The sequence below is a fragment of the Fukomys damarensis genome, unplaced genomic scaffold (assembly GCF_012274545.1).
Source record: "Fukomys damarensis isolate Sample0158 unplaced genomic scaffold, DMR_v1.0_HiC HiC_scaffold_26, whole genome shotgun sequence".
Classification (NCBI taxonomy): Eukaryota; Metazoa; Chordata; class Mammalia; order Rodentia; family Bathyergidae; genus Fukomys; species Fukomys damarensis.
Window position 1 is genome coordinate 28,998,221 of NW_022900938.1, and position 23,336 is coordinate 29,021,556.

At 35.3% G+C, this 23,336-nt stretch overlaps 1 protein-coding gene across 2 annotated transcripts in view; it reads right to left on the bottom strand.

Annotated features, from left to right (window-relative positions):
* Positions 1–19,423, bottom strand: part of Csrnp3 (cysteine and serine rich nuclear protein 3) — a 176,531-nt gene extending 157,108 nt beyond the window's left edge. The window contains exons 1-2 of one of the 2 annotated variants that reach the window (XM_010606882.3): positions 19,335–19,423; positions 2,458–2,628 (exon numbers count right to left, since the gene is read on the bottom strand). In XM_010606882.3, the coding sequence (XP_010605184.1) occupies positions 2,458–2,605 (148 nt within the window). In that variant the 5' untranslated portion in view covers positions 2,606–2,628; positions 19,335–19,423. Of the gene's footprint in view, positions 1–2,457; positions 2,629–19,334 lie in introns of those variants that run through there. The other variant, XM_010606883.3, reaches the window with a different exon arrangement.
* Positions 19,424–23,336: the final 3,913 nt, after the last annotated feature.

Genomic DNA, 23,336 nt, shown 5'->3' on the forward strand with positions numbered 1-23,336 from the left:
TCCTCCCTCTGTCAGTTTTCATCTCTTCACATTTCCTCCCCACTGTTTATCCCCAATCACACATTCAGTTACAAGTTGCTCCATGATACAGTGCTCCATTCCTTTACAAAGGAGCATCAGCAGATGTTTCCCTTACAACCCTTGAAAATTTACAAAGAAAAGCATATTAAGATCCCTACTGAAAAGAATATCACACTTTGCGGCTGCCTAAAATTTTTCTTCTGACTGCAGGGATATGTGTCTTCTCTATAGACTATAACAATTGCTGTGAGACAAAATGCTTATGACCAAAAATCAAAATAGTTATTAAAAATAAAAACCCTCTCCACTGGAACTTGTACTCTTCCATAGACTAATTCAAGTGCTCAGAACAACTGCCTCACCTATAATTTTTCAAACTCCCCTAACCCACCAAAACATCACTTTCATCTGGAAAGCATCATGAGCCATAACTGTAAGACCTTATGGTGTTTAAATGAACATCATAGGTACTTTGTACCTTTGAACTCACAAACTATAGAAATCAATAGATATCTTGCATAGAGAAGTCCTGAAATTGGTTTTTCCAGTAGACAACCAATTTGTAACTTTAGGAGAGGCACAGATGCCAAGGTTGAAAGCATGCTGGAGATTTGAAAAAAAAAAAAAAGTGGTGGTGGTGGGGATCACAGAGGTGTAAAAAATACTGCACCACAGTACTGGATGAGGTGGTATCTCAGAGAAATAGAGTCTTAGATTGATGATATTTTGCCAAGAGCGGGTAAAAAGGAAATACATTTGGGAAATGCTAGGCAGCTCTTGCGGTTTATGGAAAAGGAATTACTTGAAGGCTCTTGATGGTCATGTGTTTAAATGTACACCATTGCTTTTTTAAAGTATAACAATACTCAGTGGGCTCATTCTTTCCCGATTTTAAAAACTGTCTGAAAGTTATCTACTCACTCAGAAAAAACGATTCTAAACATCATGAAATGCTCTATACGCTTGTGTGAAGGCAGATAGATGTAAAAGCCAACGTTCATGCGCACCTCTTCACTCAAGGTCATAATTGCTTGGAAAAGGGTGTGCAAAGGCTATAAGCAAACTTCAAATAAAACATATCTCTTCCCCAAAATTCACTGTTGGAAATAATTTCATGTAACTGAGAATTTTACCTTCAAAATAACTATTATGATCTTCTTTCCCTTAAGTTTTTCTTTATCTCCTTCTCCGTTTTAAGACATTCTACAAATTCATTTAAAAAGTTTTATGTTCCTCAAGAGATAATTCTAACAGTGGTGAAGAACTATCATGAGTACCAAAAATTTTTTTGAATACCTGAGGAGAAGAGGGATATAAATGGAATTTTAAGGGTGACAGAACCACATTGTATAAACTTTAGTATGGATTTTAAAAGGGTATTTTGTTGAGTTTAAAATCCCCAAAAGAAAATGTCTTCAAAATGTTGCAGAATAATAGTGAAATTATTGTGAAAATAATATCTCTTGAATTATATTCCTTTATGTGGATTAATTTTTTACCACAACTTATAGAATGAAATTTTAAAGGCAAGTTTATACCATTCATCTCATTAGAGGTAGATGAAGTTTTGTAATTTCATTGATTTTATTTAGTTGTGCTTTGCATGTTATCGTTTCTAAAGAAGTATTTTGAGATAAATCTTTCCTTAATGACTAGGGTAGAATTCACAGAGCTATAGAAAAAGGTTTACCTATTTCAAATCTTTACATGTACATCTTTTACAAGGAATACAGTTTAGAATTATAAATTAGAACATAGTGTATTAAGCTAAATGAACTGGCTCTCATGAATTGCTTCGAGGTCTGTCTGTGAAGAAAGCAGCCCTTACTGTAGTGTATGAACCTGGAACTGAATCTGAGTTTTACCTGTATCCAGACAACAGTGAAACCTCAGAGCTTTCAGGGCCAAATTTTGCAGCAAAAATTCTTTTAAAAACTAAAATCATTTTCTCAAAAATCGAAATGTGGCTTAGTGGTAGAGTGTTAGCTTAGCATGAGTGAGGCTCCAGGTTCAATCTCCAGCAGTGCAAAAAAATTTTTAAAAAATCGTTTTCTCATTTAGGAAGTGAATGTATTGTGCTCAGCACTGCATATATTCCATTGTTTATTGACCAAAAGAAGATGCTTGAAAAAAGGCCCAACTGGTTTTATTTCCAAAGAGGACTTATTTCAGAAAGCTGGAGATGCATATTGAATTATTTTCAGTTGCTATCTGCTTACTTTCATTGGATTCTATTGGCCTCCAATATACTCATTCCATAAACAAGAACGAAAGTATACAGCTGAGGTCTAATGCACTGAAATGACATTTGCAAATATGTTTGCTATGGGAGAAGACATAAGCTTGTAGGTAAAATTGAAGTTCCCAGAATCAACAGTACAATAGAATTTAGAGTACAGTTTCACAGAACTGAGAAGTACAGTTTCACATACTCACTGGTAAAATGATTAGATGTGGACAGATAGACACTATCAACACATTCGGCATGGTCAGAGCTAGAAACAACATCATCTGATTCTCGCACAGAAGAGCAGGTTGAGGAGAAGTCGATGTCGTCAAACTTCCTCTTTAAGATTCCACTCATAGCTGCAGTGCTGTCACATGTACCTGTAACAGGAACAGGAGCAATGGAGCACTGAAATACTTCACCACTGACTGCATAGTCAAGATCTTAAAGTCTTTTCAAGGACAGTAATTTTTGAAACATACAGATTACACTATCATATCTCTGCAGAAACTATTCTCCCTATCATGTTGGAAAGCGCAGAAACCCATCCTATCCTGATTTATGCTAATCATTATTTTCAGTCTAGCAACAGTGTCTTTTAAGACAAAAATCAAAATTAAGAATGTAGAATAGAGTGCATAAGGAAATACAGTTTGGTGTTTTGAAATGTCAAAACAGGAGTCAACTGCATTTATTTGATTTGTTCTGGTAAATCATGTACTGTCATTGACAGGGGCAGAGTTCAGAACAAAATAGATCACTTGCTTGCATGCTGTCATACCCAGAGCATACTGATTAGGGTATGTCTATCTTGCTGGGGATTTCTTTTTTCTCAGGCACAAAGGCATCTACTTTCCTGGTGCTCTTTGTCCATCAAAAATCAAATTGGTTGCTAGGAAAGGCTCTACCTGCAGAATTTAGATGCCTCATCATGTTTCCAGTCAATTCAGCAGAGCTTTAGGGAATACTCCAGTCCTATGGCAAGGAGGTCAGCAGAATAGATTTTATACATGGTAAGTCACAGTCCCCAAATCTTTTGCTGGATCAAACATTAATTTAAGCTTCTTCACTCTCTGTATCAATATGATCAGTAAAATTCAGATGTAGACTGTTGAATTTTTAAAAAATTTGTTAGTGTCAAGTGAGCTGAATCATTGAACTGTGAGAGTAAAAATTTCTTCATAGCTATACAGAAGCAGCGAATGTGATCAGGGATTGCAAAAACACAAATTCTTACAGTGGCAAGAAACCTCAATGAGTAAATAATGTCAGATGTAACAGAATCATGAAGGCCTTTGTCTTCTTTTTGTCTATTATTTGTAACAAAGATGCCAAGAATTCTTCTAAATTATAACAGAAGCACAGTAATAAAGGGCCTCATGATCAAGGAGATAGTGCATAGCGTGAATTGTGGTGAATGAGAAAGTGCAGATCCAGGCCAAAGAGTGGAATGGCCACACAGGTCCTGGTTATTTTAGCTCCATCTTTTCCCAGTTAAATCTACTCTAATTCGGGCAAGGCTCCACATGTATTCAGAAGCTGTCCTTTATACTACTAGGTTTCATGTTCCTCATCCTTCTCTTCTTTAGTAAATTTGCTTTAAAATTTAAAGCAGCAATTTTGTACTATAATTTTTTTTTTTTTTTTTTTTTTTTTTTTGTACCAGGGATTGAACTGAGGTCCTTGCGCTTGCAAGGCAGTCCCGAACCGCTGAGCTAAATTCCCGGCCCTGTACTATAATTTTAATCTCAAGTGGATTTACAAGATAGAAAAGAAGGGTTTATATCTGTGACTTGGAGGATTTAACAGAGTAACATTCTCTCCCATCAACTCAAAGCACTGCCTGAAATGATTTTCATTTGAGATGCATCAACTGGACCAATCAACTTATTTTACATTAAAACAAAAATCAAAACACCTGCATACCCTATACTGCCAAGGAAAGGACAATTTAAGCCTACAAACACCAACGTGGCCATTCTAGTTGTGCCTTTTTGGTAGTGAGAACCAAGTCTACTTAATCTTAAAAAAAAAAAAAAAAAAAAAAAAAGCTTTGAGAATGACACATTCCATGGGCTCTTTACCTGCTCTCCCTTGATTTTGGTGACTATCCTTCCTTGTTGCTCTTCTACTCTAGGTCTTTTTGCTTCTGGCTTTCTCTGTTTCTGCATTTTTGTTACCCCATGTCCCAAGCCGGCGTACACACATTGGTCTTTACCTACTAGTATCCTGTCAGCCTCAACCCTGAGCACCTGTGCCTCATTTTTCTTGTCATTTGCTTTCCCAGGCATTCTGAAGGTTCTCATGAGTCACTTATGCCATCCTATAGAAGAAAGATTCTTGACTACCTTTTGTTAAGAGGCTTTTCATTACTTATTTAGTAAATATCTGTTGAGCTTCTCTCAGAGTCTGGTGACTACATTAAATCCTGGAGAATGCTATAAAAGCAGTATACTAAAACTGCTCACTTACTAGAATTTATTGGAGAAAGTGTAGACAAACAACAAACAGATAAAAAATTAAATGTATAATACATCACGTAAGTGCCATAGATGTAAATGATGGAGTGATTTAGGACTGCTATATAGAAAAAAATATTTTTATTTGTTTGGTGAGCTGATGTCACAAAGGAATGTCAAGACCTTGAGAAGCAGGTGTCCAGGGTTAGACCACGTAGTATCCTTAAGGACTTTGGCCACTTCTTTGCAGGATAGTAGCTTCTGCAGGGTTTAATTGGTATAATATTGATCTGGATTATATTTTTAAAAGTACTACTCCTTACCTTTTTATTTCAGAAGAAAACAGAGGCTTTCTAGTAAGTTAAAGTACATTTGATGGAAAAAGAAAAAAGTCTAGAATTAAGGAAATACCTAGAGAGGATTTAGTGACTCAAATAAGTAGCTAAAGTCAGAAAGCCTTACCTGCAAAAAGCAATGGTTTCCTTAAGAGTCAGAGGAGAATTAAGAAGTTAGAAGAGGAGAGAGGTTGAAGTGCTTCTTAAAGCAAACTGACTACTTTTTTACTTAGTCCATCTCTGGTCTCTAGATTTACCAATTGTTTGATATGGTGAAAATATCTTACTTGCTAAATTTCCAGCAGGACTAGATTCATTGACCTTATAAATCTTGTAGTACCCTTTTGGCAAATGAAAAGGTAACAGAAAAGTAAGCTTTCCTCTATTACTCTAAAGAATGATTTCATTAAATTTGGTAGAAAAAGGCAATAGATGGGTAGCAGTCATTGTCGTGGATTTATTTGAGGATGAGAAATTGGAAGCAGTGTTAATAACTATTTTATCCACCAACTTCCCTAAATTTATTTATTCAAGATTTTAGGGGCCAGGGACTTAGCTCAGAGGCACTGTACCTACCGAAAAAATGCAAGGTCTTGGGTTTGATCCCCAGTGCCAAAAAAAAAAAAAAAAGACTTTAAAAAATGAAATACAAAACCATTCCTGCTAGTACAGCAATTACAGGAGTTTGGCTCTGAGTTGACTTGTTTCATTGAACATCAAGTGCTTTGGACCTTAAAAACTCTTTTAGATGTCTAATGTAACTTTTACTTGCTTTGAAGAGCATTCTTATCTTTAACGACTTGTGGAGATTTTTAAAAGAACTGTATATCAAAAAGCCTGGAAAGACTGAAAGCAATTGTTAAGTCTTTTAACAAGTCTTGGACCTTAGCTGAAGGAAACTAGAATTATTGCACTAAAAAGTGTTTAACTGATTTATTTGTTTGACATGAAATAAACGCAAATAATTTATATCAATTTTTAGATTCATGAATATTTATATTACTTGGCCTGAAGGCTCTGAAAGTTCTTGATCAATTAGAGAAAAACTGAACTATACAATTAGATATCGGAGTAAACACAAAGATAGAGTAGAAGAAAAGTCCAATAGCATTGAGAGATTTTCATTCTACTTTGTTTTCACCAATCTTATTTAATTTGAATGCACTCTAGGTTGTATTACCCAAACTGCCACATAATTACTTCCATGACAACAGAAGCAAGATCATACAGGACAAAGTTGTGAGGAAGATGAAGACTCCAGTTCAAATGTCTGCAGTACTAAGTAGGAAAAGAGGACAACTAAGGGAGAACATACTTATTATGAGTGCTCTTTTCTTTTCGCTTTTTTTCATTGAGTTTATTGGTACATTTTACTTATACAGTACAGCTACATTCATTACTGGGATCTTGTATCTTCACATGACAGGTCTTGGTTCTCATTTTTTTTCCCTTTTCCCTGCCCTCCCTTCACCCACTCCTCCCCTCCCCATTTACACTTTATTTCCATTTTTTCATTTTCTCATATTTTTTCTTTTCCTTCATTTCCTTTCCCCTACCCTTCCCACTTTCCCTACACCTTTAGCCCTTCTCTTCTTATTTCACAATGTCAATTTTCTCATTAGGATCTTGTGTACTATTATAGTTTTTCACACCAGAGAAACTATTTGGTATTTACACATGTGTAACTTATTTATTTCACTTAGGAGTATATCCTCAGTATGTAACCTTTTCCTATGAATGAATCTACTTTCTCATTCTTTATAGCTGAGCAGTATTCCATTTTATAGAAAAAGTTCATCTTCTTTATGCAGTTTCTAACTCCTGGGCAAATGGGCTGTTTCCAAGTTTTAGCTATTACAAACTGTGCCACTATAAACATAGGTGTGCATATATCTCTGTGGTATGATTCTTTTAGTTCTTTTGCAAAGATACCCAGAAGAGGAATGGCTGGGTCAAATGGAACTTGTAGTCCCAACTCTTTGAGGTATTTCCATATTGATTTCCATAGTGGTTGCACCAGTCTGCATGAGTGCTCTTTTCTGTGTGTGTCTTATCCACATAGTCAAGTGAAACTACTCCTAAGCAATAATAAGTATCCTCTAACACTGCATCCTATTTTCACCAACACATGACTGGAAGAAACATCTATTTTCTAGCACCAAAACTTGCACTATTTGCTATGTATTTGTCAGCGGTCAGATGTTTCTGAATCCCACTTCAATATTTCCCAAAAAAGTCTCATGTTTCCTAGGTCTATATATGTTGCTTCTCGGTAAGAAAATTCATTTTGATGGTTACATAAAACATAATTTTTACTAGTACTTCTAATATGAAAATAGTTACAGTCTGCATGCTTATCAAACAGACTGTGATGGTGTGAATGATCAGGTTCCTATAAGAGGCACATTAAAATCCTGTCACCTAAGGTGATGGCATTAGGAATTGGAGCTTTATGGAGATAATTAAATCAGGAGGGTGAATTAGTGCCTTTCTAAGCGTCCCCCAAAGACTGCCCTCATCATTCTGCTGCGAAGTCAGAGTGAAAAGATGACTGCCTAGAAAGCATACCCATCAGACCCTGAATTTGCCAGCTTCCTTTCTGCCATGTGAGGCTATAGCCAGAAGAATGCTGTCTATGCATCATAAAGCGGAACACCCTAGACACTGAATCTTGAACTGCTACCCGCCAAAATGTGAGAAATAAATTTCTGCTGCTTGTAAGCCAACTGGACTATATATTTTGTTATGCACAAAGGTACAGAATAATTCTATTGTGAATTAAAATACTTGAAATGGCATTTTAGTAACTGTATATAAACCTAGAAACTCAAAAGAGAAAGTAGCATTAAGAGTAAGAGTAGAAAACTATAAGTTTTCATTTTTATGCACGATATATGATGTTGTAATAAAAAGAACTGGATTGGTTGCTGACTCCTGACCAATCATTTAAAAAACATACAGGTTAAAAAAATCTAAATTGATTTTGTGATAAAAGAACTCGCAAGAATGTGGAGTACACTGACCTTTGCGCAAGTAGAAGTTAATGTTCTAAAAATAATGTTTAGGCCTTCCATGGATCCTCTCGTGAGCTTTATTTCATCTGCAGTTATCAGGCAAGTTTTACCAGTAAAACATCCTATGGTTGAGATTTTATGGTTAAAATACCTGAATCCCCCATGTATCCCAAATACACATATATATATGTATATATACATACATACATATATATACACATATACACACGTTTCCCCCATCTCCTTCACTTGCTATATAGCTGGGGCATAAGTATGGACAGGGGATACTCACCAGGAGTTAACTGACAAGAACTGGGACCAGAATAGGGACAGAAAAGGAGATGTAGCTCAGTGGTAAAGCATTTGTTTAGCATGCAAGAGGCCCGGGGTTAAATCTCCAGCATCTCCATTAAAAAAAGAGCTGGGGATTTAGCTCAGTGGTTCTGCCACCTGCATCGAAAGTGCAAGGATCGAGAAATGGGGACAAATTATTGGAGCCAGAGATAGATGAAGAATACCTATGTATAAAAGTGAAGACAGACTGAGCATCCTTGTGAATATGAGGTTGGGGACAAAGTGCAATACGGAAGCAAGATGTGGAGAAAGAGGGACAATTCCAGATGAGAAAAGAATAGTTTGGTGACTTGAGAGGTCTAGGTAGAGATTTTTAGCAAGAATTTAGTCATAGAAGAGCAAGAAATACAAGAAACTAGCCTGGATGTAGGATGTATGGGAAGATGTTATTCCAATGATTATAGAGCTCTGTACATTTCTCTTGGGAGTGAATGATAAGAATTACTTTAAAATGAATATGCTGTAATATAATAATAAAATGGCATCTGTGAAATTTAAACTGAAGATCTGAGAGGCTGGAGCTGAAAAATTCTTAGGAGAAACAAAGAAATCTGCATGGTTACTACTAATTTATCTTCACATATAAGAAAGCAGTAATATGTACTGCAGTAAGATTTACTACTGTAGGCTAATTGTTGAAAAAAATCCTGGGGAGACTTTTTAAGATACAGAGAGTCTAAGGACTCACCAGAAATCACTGTTATGAGGAAAAGCCAGTTGCTTTGAAGCCTGATTTTATCTGTTCATAATTAAGATTTCTGGAGTAAGTTAACTTCATTTTTCTTGTCCTCAGTTTTCTTACCTATAAAATGAGACTAAAAGGTGAATTTTAGAATGATTGTTAATCATTGTCTCCTTGACATTGGTAACTTTTTATGTATTTCAGGATATCTCACATTATGGCTAAGATCAAACAAAAAGCAATCTATAAAATCTTGGCGGAGAGTGAAATGTAGTCAGGTTAGAAAGCTAGGAGCAAGATCAGATCACACTGTGTGCACTTTAAGGCAGTGACTGGCAGAGATCTGTGGGATGACAGAGAATCTGCTTTGATGATGCCCTTGTTTTGTGGGTGGCACGATGAGGCCATGCCTGGCAGTCACGACCCCTCCCTTGTGAAATGACCCCACCTTGGTGAAAGCCCACCTCATTCTCCAAGAAGGATTCTGGACCTTCCAAAGAACTCTCCAGATTCTGATCCACAGCAGTCCGAAGCAGCTTGCTAAGGTATGTTTTTTCCTGGTCAAGTGACAAGTTCTTGACAAAAGCCTACTTTGTATTCCGGGAAAGTGTATGACTTGATTAAAAGGACATATGAAATGTAATAAGCTATAATTTTTCAATGTATAACATGAGTATGTCCCTTTGCCATTTATTGCTTTTCAAATCCACGTCTGTTTGCTTTTTTCTTCCGGTACCAGGGATTGGACTCGGGACCTTGTGCTTGCCAGGCAGGCACGGTACCACCTGGCCCATCATTCATATGTTTGGTTTTATTTGATTTTTTTTTGTTTTTAAGGCTAGCTACTATTTCATTGAACAGATATGCCACAGTATTTAACCAAATTTCTAAACAGAATAGCTTGGTTTCTTTTCACATATTTGCTAGGAATCACAAGGTAATTAACATCTTTGAGATTTTTATATATCTGATTATCTTTAGGACAAATTCTTGGAAGTAGAAGTATTGGGTTATTCAAACACATTGCCAATTTGACTGCCAGAATGTTCTGCCAATTTATATATTCTTAATGGTATATTGGGGCATGATTTCACCACAGCTTTGGCAATGCCGTGACACTGCTATTTTTAAAAGATTGTTTTTGTAACTCTGACATCGATTCAAAATAATAAATGCAGTCAACACATAAATAGTGCTTACCTGGTGTCAGGAACTGTTTTAGTACTTAACACGTGTAGCAGGCAGAATTTTAAGACAGCCCCTGATATTACCTGCATCCAGGAGTACATGCCCTACACCCTGTATAACCCCAGCACTGTGAACATGGTGAGAGACAACCCCACAGAGAATGTTCATGTTATATGACAAAAAGAATTTTGCATATGAACAAAGGTTGTAAATGAGTAACCTGGTAAGTAGGCTAATCCAAGTGGGTCTGAGCTAATCACATGAATCTTTTGAATCAGTCTAGTGGTCAGATACTGAGGATAGGAGGATGTGATATAGGTTCTTTGCGTAAGGTTTAAAGGGATTACACATAAGACAAGAAATGTACAAAGCTGCTTGAAACTGAGAACAGCCCCTAGGTGATAGTAAGGAGGAAACAGACACCCGAGACCTACCATCCTAAACAGTTGGACTCTGCCAGCAGCAAGATGGAACTTAAAGAAGAGCAGTAAACAAGGATTAGCTGACGTGATATTCTAGTTTAGGCCTTGTGAGACCCTGAGTAAAGAACTACCCACAGGGTACAGGACTTTTGACCCACCATACTTTAACAAACTGAAATGGTTTAAGCTATAAAGTTTATGAAATTTGTTACAAAGCAATAGAAAATTAATGTATCACATATTGACTGATGTAATCTGTATCACAGCCACATCACATAGGCATGGTTATTATTAATACAATTTAAAGATGAAGCTGAAGCACAGCGAGGTTTGGTTATGAGGCCAAGGACATAGAGGTACTGGTCTTAGAGTCAGATTTAAACTCAACTGTTTCCACATCTGAAAGCACATTTTGGCCATCATGCTGTTCCATGAGTCCTCATGGTACCTCAATTGTTTGAAACTGGTTTTCTCTGAATATTTTAAATTAGAATCTTTCCCATACAATTTAAAATTTTTTTCTAAATAATTTTCTATGTATGTTTGTGACTACCTATTTATTTCCCTGGTAAGAATTATATAAATATTGTACTTAGAAACACTTTAGTATAGATGTACTTTATCTTTGAGGAGAAAGTATGTCACAGGCACTCAATGCATAGATATCTTCTTAGAATATTTTTAAATTTTTCTTTTATTTAATTAACTTTTGTTTTTTTTTTGCGAAACATGCATTGTTACATTTATACATAATGATAATACAAATCATAGGGAATTTGCACCTGTACATGATATGTCCTGCCTCTTTTTTCCCCCCATGGTTAATAAATTTCTTTGTTTAAATTAGATCATAACTATGTTGTGAAGTCCTCACCTGGTGCTAGAAACTAAATTCTGTGAATGTATTTTCTTATTTGCATCTACAGTGACTGTGAACTAAGTTTTGTTTCTGTCTTTTTCATTGAGCAACCCTGAGGAAGCACAGAATGCAGGTAACTCAACACAGTGACAAAAGTATGAATAACTGAGCTGGAACTAAAGCCCAGCTTGCTTCACTCTCCCGTAGCTCATGCACTTGATGGTCCTGCTGGAAAGTCTGCCTCAATAAATCTACCTGGGTTTCTAGGTAATTTCTTAGTAGACATGAGGAAGTCAGTGGCATCTTTTAATACTTAGAGATTCAAGAAATTTTTGATAAATAGTGAAAGACTATTTGAAGTGGAAGTGAAGGTAACTAGAAGGCACAACACAACAGCAAAGAAGCAATTTTCAAAACAGTCTTTATAGAGAACTAATTTAAACAAAATGGAATTATTTCAGATTGCTAAGTTGGCTGGAAATTATTGCAAGGAAGTTAGACAAAGCTGAGCCCTCAGCATAGAAAAATAATCGAGACATATTCACCGGTTAGCATTATAAAAAGAAAAGAGGTACTACTTCCCCTAGAGATGAATAGCAGTGATTGATTTTCTAAATAGGTATCAATCTCCCTAGCCCATTTCCTTTCCAGAAATTCCCTCTACATGACTTGTTTTCCCATTTGATCCTCATTTAATCAATATTGAAGTTCTTCAATAACATAGTAAATATACATCAGCTTTAAAAATGCTTAGTATAGCATATACAAATCATGATTTTACTAGTCAATCTTTTTGTGTTGAGAAGGGAGATACGATGCAATATGTTTAGAAAAATTTTAATATATATTCTCAGAGAATCTCAAAGCGCATTGGCATTATAAGGGCTTGACAAAAATGAGTTTTAATGAAATATCTAGATGTTCCCAAACTTTTCAAATGATAGCACATTTTTTCACCAAGCATTCAATTATATTTCTCTGGTCTATGACCAATTTGGAAAGTGTTTCTCCATTTTCCTATTCTGAAGTTCATGCCAGTGCAACTCTTTCACAACTCTTATTTGTTTTCTCAGTTCCAGCCTCATACAATACTAATATTGTCAGTGACCGTGCAATGATTTAATTGAAGTTAATATGGTAAAACAGAAAAGCAATTTAATCAAGAAGAATTTTGGGTCTTTTTTGATCCACTAAAGAAGAATAATATCAAAGAAGTCATTTTTTCATGCACCAAAGGGAAATAATACCTTAAGAACTATTTTTGCTCTTTCTATTCTTCATTTATAAAGAGAAAAAGATCACTAGTAGTAACAATGAAAATGCAGAAAATGGCTGCAAAGTCCACCAAGCCTCTCATCAATGATTATCCTGCACTGCCTAGAGAGCCAAAAGCTGAGTCAAAGACATAATATCCCAGAAGACACAATGGTAGAAACAGGCATGCTGCCCGATTGACTGAATCAACTATTTAAGGAGAATATGCACACCACAGTACAGCTATCATATAAAGAAACACATTTATGTAACATTAGCATGGGCAATCCATTCTTTCTCTTCATACGCCCAATGACCAGAGTAGGACATTTTTTTTCTTCTTAAATATCAGGTCTAGCTAGCTATGGTGGGGTTTCCACTAGTTTCCTTTTGATATGCTTGACTTTACCTTGAGGCAGTAAATTAGGCTTACATGATAGCAGCATGAAAGTACACACAATTGATTTCTTTGTAATTCATTCAGCATTGTCACTTGTAGGCACATTGGCTTAGGTCTGGCTGAGTGGGCACAGGAAAAATAAAAAAGATCCTGAACAATTGTTTTAGGAAGTGGTGGGTTCAAACCCAGGGCCTTATGCATTGGAAGCAAGTACATTAAGCAACAGCCATCCTTAGCCCAACTATTTAAAATCTAATTAAATGTTGCTGCAGATCACTAGCTTATGTGAGCTTCATTATACAAGTATAAGTGATGGGTTAAATATATATTATTTTCTTATATTAACATTATTAAATATTTATAGTACATATTAATATAATAATCATAATTACATTAATTTACAATTAACCCAATGATTTAATATATGTTGATCTGTGTGTATCAGAAATACAGTAGTCATCCCTCAGTATCGAAAGGGATTGATTCCACACCTCATTTCCCAGGATACTAAAATCCACAGTTGCTTAAATCCCTATATAAAACGGCATGGTATTTGCATATTACCCCCTTACATCCCGCTATACACTCTACAGAATATCTAGATTATGATGCCTAATACAATGTAAACAATATATTAGTAACCGTTATAACACGTTGGACTAGGAAGAAAGTCTACACATGTTCAGTGTGGGAGTAATTTTCTCCCCAAATATTTTTTACCTATGGTTGATGATCTGTGGAGGAAAATCTGCTAATATGGAGGGCTGGCTGTCCTATTACAATGAAACAAAGCAGAGAGGCGTGGAATGGGCAATGTATGCAGGTGAAATCTCATGTTAGCATATGAGAACTCAAGAGGAATTTATACAATAAAAATCTGCAATACAATTTTCGGTGTGGCTTCATGACATTCACATGATATGGATATCATTACTTTGAAGAATATCAATAGAAAAATATGGAACAGAAAAGGGTTGGCTTAGAGTGTAGAAGTGTCTGTCATTAGAATGCTAGGAAAGGCTAGGAGACTATCGGTCATGAGTGCTCACTTTATCATTTAGTTTCCTACTACACACTGCCTATCAGGTATTGCAGTAAGCATTGATGGAGAGAAACACCTTGTAACCAAGAATTACAATTCACGTGGTTAAATAAAAGACTGAAAGGTCAAAATATCAGGTGCATTGACCACACCAAGAAGCCATGGCAGGTGGCATAGGACAGGATGAACTCTGTCTTTAATACAATTTTTCTAATACTTCATACAAACATATAGTATTTGACTGCTTTAAGTTTGCATAAGCAAATGTTTAAGTTCCCATTAAAAAAACTCATACTTTATGTTTTTGTTTCTTCACAGGAAAAACAAGGATTCTAGGAAAAATTATCTCTATAGGGCAATCCCAGGCATCTAGGTTAAAACAGAGCAAAATATGCACAAGTAGTAGATGAAAATTAAACTAGTTTTTGCCAACACGCTTTATAGCAAATGTTCTTTAAAGATATAATAATTTCCATTAAAGCTACTTTTGTTGGTGATTTCTCTTTAAACTGTCATTTTTCATTAATGTGCATGAGTCAAAAATTTTAAAATGTTTGTACTGTTTTATTATTATTTGGAAAATAATATTTCTGGAATTAGGTATAAAGGCTTTTGGTAAATAAAGCATTGGCTGACTACCCTGCTGATCGTGAGATTAAAATCAATACTGAAGCCTATCTCATGGAAAAGAGGTTTCTTCACTAATCTGTGATGCTCAGAATTAGTGTTGACACTTATGATCATCATACTCCTGAATTAAATGTTTGGAAAAGTTATATTAAGTCTATATTCTCTATATTCTCAGAACATGCACATTAAAAAGTTTTTAGGTCAACCCACATACTGCACTGTAATAACTGAAATCTAGACAATTCAGAGAAATGTACTGATCTTTTCAATTCATTCACTGAAGTATGTCAAGTATCCAAATGTGATCATTACTTTGATAGTAAATTCCTTCCTCTTTGATTTATAAGAATTGTAATTAAGAAATAATCATGCTGCTTTGGACCAACCTTCTTTCCATTCCTGTATAAGCCCTACATTAAACTATCAGGTATTAAATATATAGTAAGTCAAAATGAGATCAATAATATTTTTTAGTTATTATATCCCATGACACAAATGTTAATGCTACTTTTCATTTGCTTGGATTACCTAAAGTACAATATGAACATGGTGATATTTATTTCCCCTAATTTATTTCCTTTTATTTTAAATATTTTCCCTCCATTTCCAGCAATGTGGGGTTGTCAAACTAGCACATTTTCCATTATAGATATAAAGTTGACTACCTATATTATAGAGGAAGCTATTGATTATTTCATTTTTCTTAGTACATTTTGTAATTTTTAAGAGGCCATGCATACTCACCTTCAATTCTGGTGGGCTACTTTTAGCAAATAAAGGAGCATAAAGTGGTAGACACTACTAACAAAATGTATTTTTTCATTATCTTCAGTTAAAATTAAGCCTAGGTAATGTGTTGTTTTCAGGAACTTGAAATAAACATAATAATTTGGATTGTGCTTCATATAGGGATTATTCACATAGGTCATTTAATCTACTTTCTAATCCCTCTTATTCATTGTTAGTGTACTTTTTAATGTCACCTGTGTTTAAAGGAAGGTGCTGTCCTTGAAGTGCTTGGCTCATGTTAAATAATAAAACCCAAATCCTTGACACTATACTAACTCCTTTTGGAAAATAAAGTAGTGTTGTACCAAATGAACTGTGCACAATATATTCAGTAAGTGTTAAATATTTTAACACATGGTTTAAATGTATGATGCTTTATTTGCTACACTGCCAACACTAAATCTAGTAGACTAAGATGAATATTATGAAAATAAAATATTAAATGTCAGAAACATTTACATGAGTGGAGAGGAGAAAATAAACCTCTCCTAAATAAAAATAATATAATTATTATATTATTACAGAAAACCCACACCAGATACATTATTTTTTCCTTTCAATAATTACTGAGAGAAAAAAATGTTGTTTGCAATGACTGTCATCTTTTTTTTTTCCTCATTGAGTTTATCAGTACATTTTAGGTAAACAGTACAGTTATATTCATTATTGGGATCTTGTACCTTTGCACGACAGGTCTGGGTTCTCATTTTTTCCCCTTGTCCTTGCCCTCCCCCCACCCCATTTACAAACACTTTATTTCCATTTTTTCATTTTCTCCTATTTTTTCTTTTCCCTTATTACCTTTCCCCTACCCTTCCCACTTTCCCTACACCTTTAGCCCTTTTCTTCTTATTTCACACTGTCAATTATCTCATTAGGATCTTATGTACTATCATAGTTAATTCACACCAGAGGACTGTGTCATCTTAAAATAAATTTTAAAAGTAAACATAATGAAAATAATTTTTATTTTAGGAATTACCTAGGAAAGAGTAGGATGATATCCAAGATATTTTTAACAGACAAAACACAAAATTTTAAAATAAGGCAAAGTGTTTCAAATGAAGCTTTAAAATATACATGTTCACTAATAATAATTACTATTAAAATTAAAATATACTACCTTAACTTTAAAATAGCTTTTTGTTCATTGAAATATACAGTTTTTATTTATTAGGCAAACTATGTAGGTAAGGAATTGGTTGCATTCGTGAAACATGGCATAAACATTAAGTTTAAAATATTCTTATTTTGCTATATCAAAATATGTATTTAATGATCCTTGCTACCCATAGCCTGATCTCAATTTTTTCTTTTTATGGTTAAATTTAGCAATATTTAAAATCTGTTGTCTTCTTGATTATATTACTAACCACTGTAATATCAAAAGGAAATAAAGTACTTTGCAAAAGGTGACAGAATTATTTAGTGCTCTTCATTACAAACCTATGTTTAAGTCTTGAAGATATTTACTCGAGGAGGAGAAAAAATGGTCCCCTTCTGGGTGGCCTTACGAAGTTTTCATTTGCCTTGTCTCATCCTTCACTTGGACAGAAACCTCCCTCTTCACTGCTTTCTTTCACTCTCTTTTCTCTCTCTTTCCTTCTATGCAGCACACACACACACACACACACACACACTCCCTGTGGACTCTGCAGTAGAAGCTACCATGGTTGTAAGGCTTGCAGACGTCTGACAGTTGCTGATAGGAAATGCTGATTGAGAAAGGGTTTATCTACTTTTCATCCAAAATATGTAAACCATTAAGGAAATTATAAAAAGCAGCAACAATATACTCTGCTTTATTCAGAACCTTTCCCTCAGCAATTATTAAAAGGATGATATTTTTAGCCAAAGAAAGCAAAATGCATCTGCAGCAGCTGGTTTCCAAGGAAACAGAATAATTTAAAACCATGTGGAACTCTGCTCTCTAATTTTCATCAATTCCCCTTCATTCCTAGAGGTAGCTTTGCTCAGAATTTGTAATTTCTAAAACATGTAGTTTCATTGACTTAATTTCTCACCAACACATTTCAGGAGGTGACTCTCTGGTTTTGTATATTGCCTCACAATCTAATCTGCTAGGTGGGGTGGATTAAATTCAACAGTCATTTTGCTCGGAAAAACCAGAATTAGAAAAAAATCTATAAATATTTGAAACAGTGAAATTTCAATATTATTTCATTTTTTAAATCAGAAAAGGTTCAAATTAAGCCATGCAAGAGTATTTGTACCAGTATTTGGGTCATTATGACATATAAGTGTGTAAAAATATTAACTATAGTATATTTAGGAAGTTTAAGGAAATTCTTTATTCATTTAGATAATCTTTACTCAGTATCCAGTAGTTTTTCATGCCCATTTATTTCAATTTTGCAAAAGCTGTATCTCTTTAAAGACAAATGTTTATCCCAAACAAAAGCAGAAAGCAAAAACAAGACCAAAAGATCCTTTAAAATATATAGTCACTTCTACTAGTCTATGATTAAATCAAAAGAAGCATTCCAACCTATATAAATATGTCATTTATATCAAGCAAAAACTTTCATTTATTATAATCAACAGGTATTAATAGCCAAGTCTATAACAATATTTTCCCAGCTTAATTTTAATGGAAGAATCTCAACCTTAATGATCTATACTTATGGATTAAAATCAGTATATGATTAAAATACTTGAAATTAAAAATATTTTTCATTTGTCTTTATTATAAGTGTGTCATTCATTGTATATATTTATAAATCTTCCTCATTTTTGCTAGAGGAAAATAAAAGGCTATGTTAGGAAATATAAGCAACTAGCAAAATAAAAACTTCAGAGATGCTGAAAATAATCTTGAAGATATAGCCAGCGATACAAATGCTGTGATGGAATTCTTATCTAGATACACCTGATTGATAAGTAAAACTACCAGTGAAGCTTGCCTGCTAAAAATGCTATTTTTTTACCGAAATGTTTATTTTTTCACATTTAGTTTCTTAGTTTTTAAAATGAAAATGATCCCACACGTCAGTAAGCACAGAAAGACGACTGAGCTTAATATTTATTGATCGAATGATATATTTACTCAAAAAGCACGAGATTAAGCGAGGGGAGTAAGTTCAGCAAAAGGACTTAAATACACACAAATCATTCATTCTAAATTAGCGTAAGAGTCTACGATGTGTAAAAATATATTTCCTAAACCACATACCGTATTGTAAGTATTAAAAGACACTACATTGAATTTATATTGTATATTCAGATAAGGCTCCATTTTCTCAGAACCTGTGGAATTTACCAAGCTTTTTCATTCCTCCTTTGATTCCCAATAATACAAGTTTCAATGCAAAAAAGGATTAAAACGACACATGAAGACTCGTTTTACCTAACAGTTTTCTTCAATAACAACTGCTAAGTCATCCAGGTTACAGATGCCTCTGGTGTTTGGGGTTTGTTTGGTTTTTTTGTTTTGTTTTTAATCAGCAGAGGGTTTTGTAGAGAAAGAACAGCTCACTGCACAGCTTCTTCAAGTAATAAAAGGGCATATTTTCTGGAAATGTAGTCAGAATAATTTTCATAGCATACCCTTTTTCAATAAGAATTGAGAAACATTCTCTTTTAAAAACACAACAAAGAATATTCCGTTCTTTTTTATATATAATATTTCTGCTCTTACCTGTAATATGGTTTCTGGACTTCGGCGCCGTCAGAACACACTGAAGAGAATTCACTCCTCCCTCCTCTACCCATCAGGCGGCAGCCAACCAATAACAAAAGCCAGATCCCGGCGTTCTCCAGCTCCTGCTCCCTTCTCGCTCCCCTGCCTTGTTCCCTCCCACCCCCATTCTTGCAGAGCATAAATCCCTGCAGCTGAGAGAGGGAGGCGGCGGAAAGGAGAACTGTGGAGAGAAAAGCAAGGATTAAAGATATGTCAAAGAATAACTCCAAGCTGTGGGAAATGTCTGCTGGTGACCTCAGCTGAAGTAAAATGTTTCCTGTTTGTGTTTAGAAATCTAGCGTGAATCAGTGCCTCAAGCTCCTGGAATCAAAGCCAAAACACTCGTGCTAAAATCTGAGTAAATTGCTTGTCCTTTCAGCTTCCATTGATTTTTTTTAAGTGAAAAAAATTTTTATCTCCTTATTGCACATTGTGATGTGCAGATAGAACAAGGACACAAAACATGAATATAACGTTTGCATAGAGACAAGATTCCAATGGATCAAAACATTGATGTCGCACACTGTTTGCATTACAACCGCTGACAATGTTTCCACTCAAAATGAGGCTAAGGGCCTACTCAGTGTAAAAATGTATGTTTTATAAAAACCATTCATATATATCAAAGTTATGTGGATTGTGTTATTTCTGATTCCTTAAATGCCAGCCTCAGTCTGAGAATAATGTGATTTGTTAAAGATTTCAAAAGGATTAACCACTTAGTTGCCTCCTCTTGAAATGACTTATTGAAGTCTAATTTTATTCTAATAACCCTGGGAAACAGAATTGCACGAAAGCACTAAAAAGCATAACCTGAGTAAAAGGACAAAGAAGAAAACCCCAAATTAGAATTTTCTAAGGCAACTAATAAAATTCATCTGTAGTGCAGAGGCTAATTTTTAAAAAATGTAAACCAGGACTCTTTATGATACAAATGCTATTAATTGAGTTGCCTCTAGTGGAGGTGGTCTGAAGAAAAGTTTCCTTAGAAAACAAAAATTAATGACTTTCATCAATACTAATGGATACTATCTTCACTATGGGGATGTATACTGTCCTCATTGAGGTTTTTATAGGCTTTTTCATTCAATTTCTTAAATTAATAGTGTGTCTTCATATGAAAAGTCTGAAAAGAGAGGGGGCCCATGAATGTTCCTTCTTATAAAGAGAGGGGGCCCATGAATGTATTCCTTATTATTATTATTATTATTATTATTATTATTATTATTATTTGGTAAAGGGTTCGAATGTTTTGGTTGGGGATCGAACTCGGGTCCTTGAGCTTGTGAGGCAGGTGGCAGCCCCACTGAGCTAAATCCCCGGCCCTGTATTCCTTATTTTGAAACATAACTAGTATAAAGGCAAACCACGGTAGTGCAGAAATAACTGTATAAAAGGGCATATGGGAATTTTGTTGGGAGGGCAGTGGCTGGTGATCTGATGTATAACTGCCTTCAGATAGAAATGTACTGGGGACAGGGACACAGCTCACTGAGGAAGCCCTTGCACAGCATGTATGAAGTCCTGGGTTTGATCTCTAGCACTGCAAAAGGAAAAGAAAAGCAAGTCAGGGCAGAGCCAAACACTGATTTTAGTTTGCATTGTTATTTAGAATTGTTTGAGCTTTGCTAGAGATTATGAGGAAAGTTCAACTATCCCTTATTCTCACACCCTAAACCTTCTATTGAGGAAGGTGCCTCCAAAGACTATGTAGTCCTGCTGTTAGGAAGAGCCAGGTGAATCTTTGGGAGAGACATTTTTGTTTTTGTTTTGTTTTCTTTCCTTTGAGACAGGGTCTCACTATGTATAGCTCAGTCTGGCCCGGAACTCACTATGTAGCCCAGGCTGGCCTGGAACTCCTTTTGCCTCTGTCTCCCCAGGGCTGAGATTGCAGATGTGCACCACCATTCCCAGTTGGAGAGACAACATTTCTTGAAGTGGTTCGGTAATATTACATGAAGGCTTATTAAAAATAAAAAATCAGCTCCCCCCTCAATATAAAGACCTGATTCAAAAATGGGCATCTGAAATGAACAGACATTTCTCAGACAAAGAAGAAAAAGCAGCAAGTAAATAGATGAAAAAATGTTCCATATCACTGGTCATTTGAGAGATGCAGATGAAAACAACACTGAGATTCCACCTCACCCCACAAAGAATGGCTGCTATCGAGAAATCACACAATAACAAATGTTGGCGGGTTGTGGGGAGAAAGGAGCCCTTCTCCATTGTTGGTGGAAGTGCAGACTGGTGCAACCACTGTGGAAATCAATATGGAGATACCTCAAAGAGCTTGGACTGGAGGTTCCATTTGACCCAGCCATCCCTCTTCTGGGTATCTTTGCAAAAGAACTAAAAGAATCATATCACAGAGATATATGCACACCTATGTTTATAGCGACACAGTTTGTAATAGCTAAAACTTGGAAACAGCCCATCTGCCCATCAGTTGGAAACTGGATAAAGAAGATGTGTTTTTTCTATAAAATGGAATACTACTAAGCCATAAAGAATGAGAAAATAGAGTCATTCATAGGAAAATGGATATATATTGAGGATATACTCCTAAGTGAAATAAACAAGTTACACCTGTATAAATACTGAACAGTTTCTCTGGTGTGAAAAACTATAATGGCACATAAGATCCTAATGATATAATTGATAATGTGAAATAGGAAGAAAAGGGTGTAGGGGAAGTGGGAATGGGAAGGGGTAGGGGAAAGGTAATAAGGGAAAAGGAAAAATGAGAAAATGAATAAATGGAAATAAAATATTTGTAAATAGGTAAGGGAGGAGGAGGTGAAGGGAGGGCAGGGATAGGGGGGAAAAAATGAGAACCAAGACCTGTCATGTAAAGATACAAGATCCCAGTGATGAATGTGACTGTACTGTATACCTAAAATGTACCAATAAACTCAATGAGAAAAAAATACAATACCACAAGCCTTATGCCAGACAGAGTCAGCATTAAAATGGTTTGTAAGTCAGTGATTTTTAGCAAGTTTCCCAATTGATTTTGATACCAACGATTCATATAGACAAGGACTCATAGACAAGTGTTTTCTGGACATAAACTCTTAAAATGTTTTTTTGCTAGATATTGCATAATTAGTACATAGGTGAACTAGTGGATAAATATGGGGTATAGGTCTGGTTTAGAAATTGTCATCTATGATAGGATTAAAGCAATGAAAGGTGAAAAGTGCCCTAAAGGATGAATACACAAACTTTATAAAGAAAATAGATAACTCAGTAGTGGAAAAACACCTGTGCAAAAATGAACAAACAACCTGAAAATACATTTTCTTCAAAGAAGACATAAAAACAGCCAATAGGCATTTGAAAAGGTCATCATCAATCAACAAGGAAAGGTGAATCAAAAGTACTATGAGCTTTACTGTAGGATGATGGTTAGGTCAGCTTTGCATCTTGATAACATAATACCTGAGACAATCACCTTACAAAGGGAAAGGTTTAATTTTGCTCACAGTATCAGCAATTTCAGTCCGCTCTTGCTTGGCCTTGTGGCTTGGCATTACATTCTGTTGGGGGCGTATGACAGAGGGAGCTCCTCCACTCATGGATACCAAGAAGAAAAGAAAAAGACAAAGAACTGGAGTTCCGTTATTTCTTTCAAGGACATGCACCTAATTACATAATTTCCTGCTCCTAGGCCCCACATACTAAAAGTTTCACCACTTTGCAAATGACAAGCTGGAGTGGGACCACGCCTTCAACAGCACAGAGCCTTTGAGGAACACTGAAGATCCAAACTATCATAGATAAGTGTTATTAAAATGTCAAAGATGAATGTTGGTGAGAAAATGAAGAAAAGGGAATTATTGATGCTAATGTAGATTTATAGAAAACAGTGTGGAGACTCTTCAGAAAACCAAATGTAAAACTACCACATGATCAACAATCACTGCTTTGAGTGCACACCTAAAGAAAATCAGTATA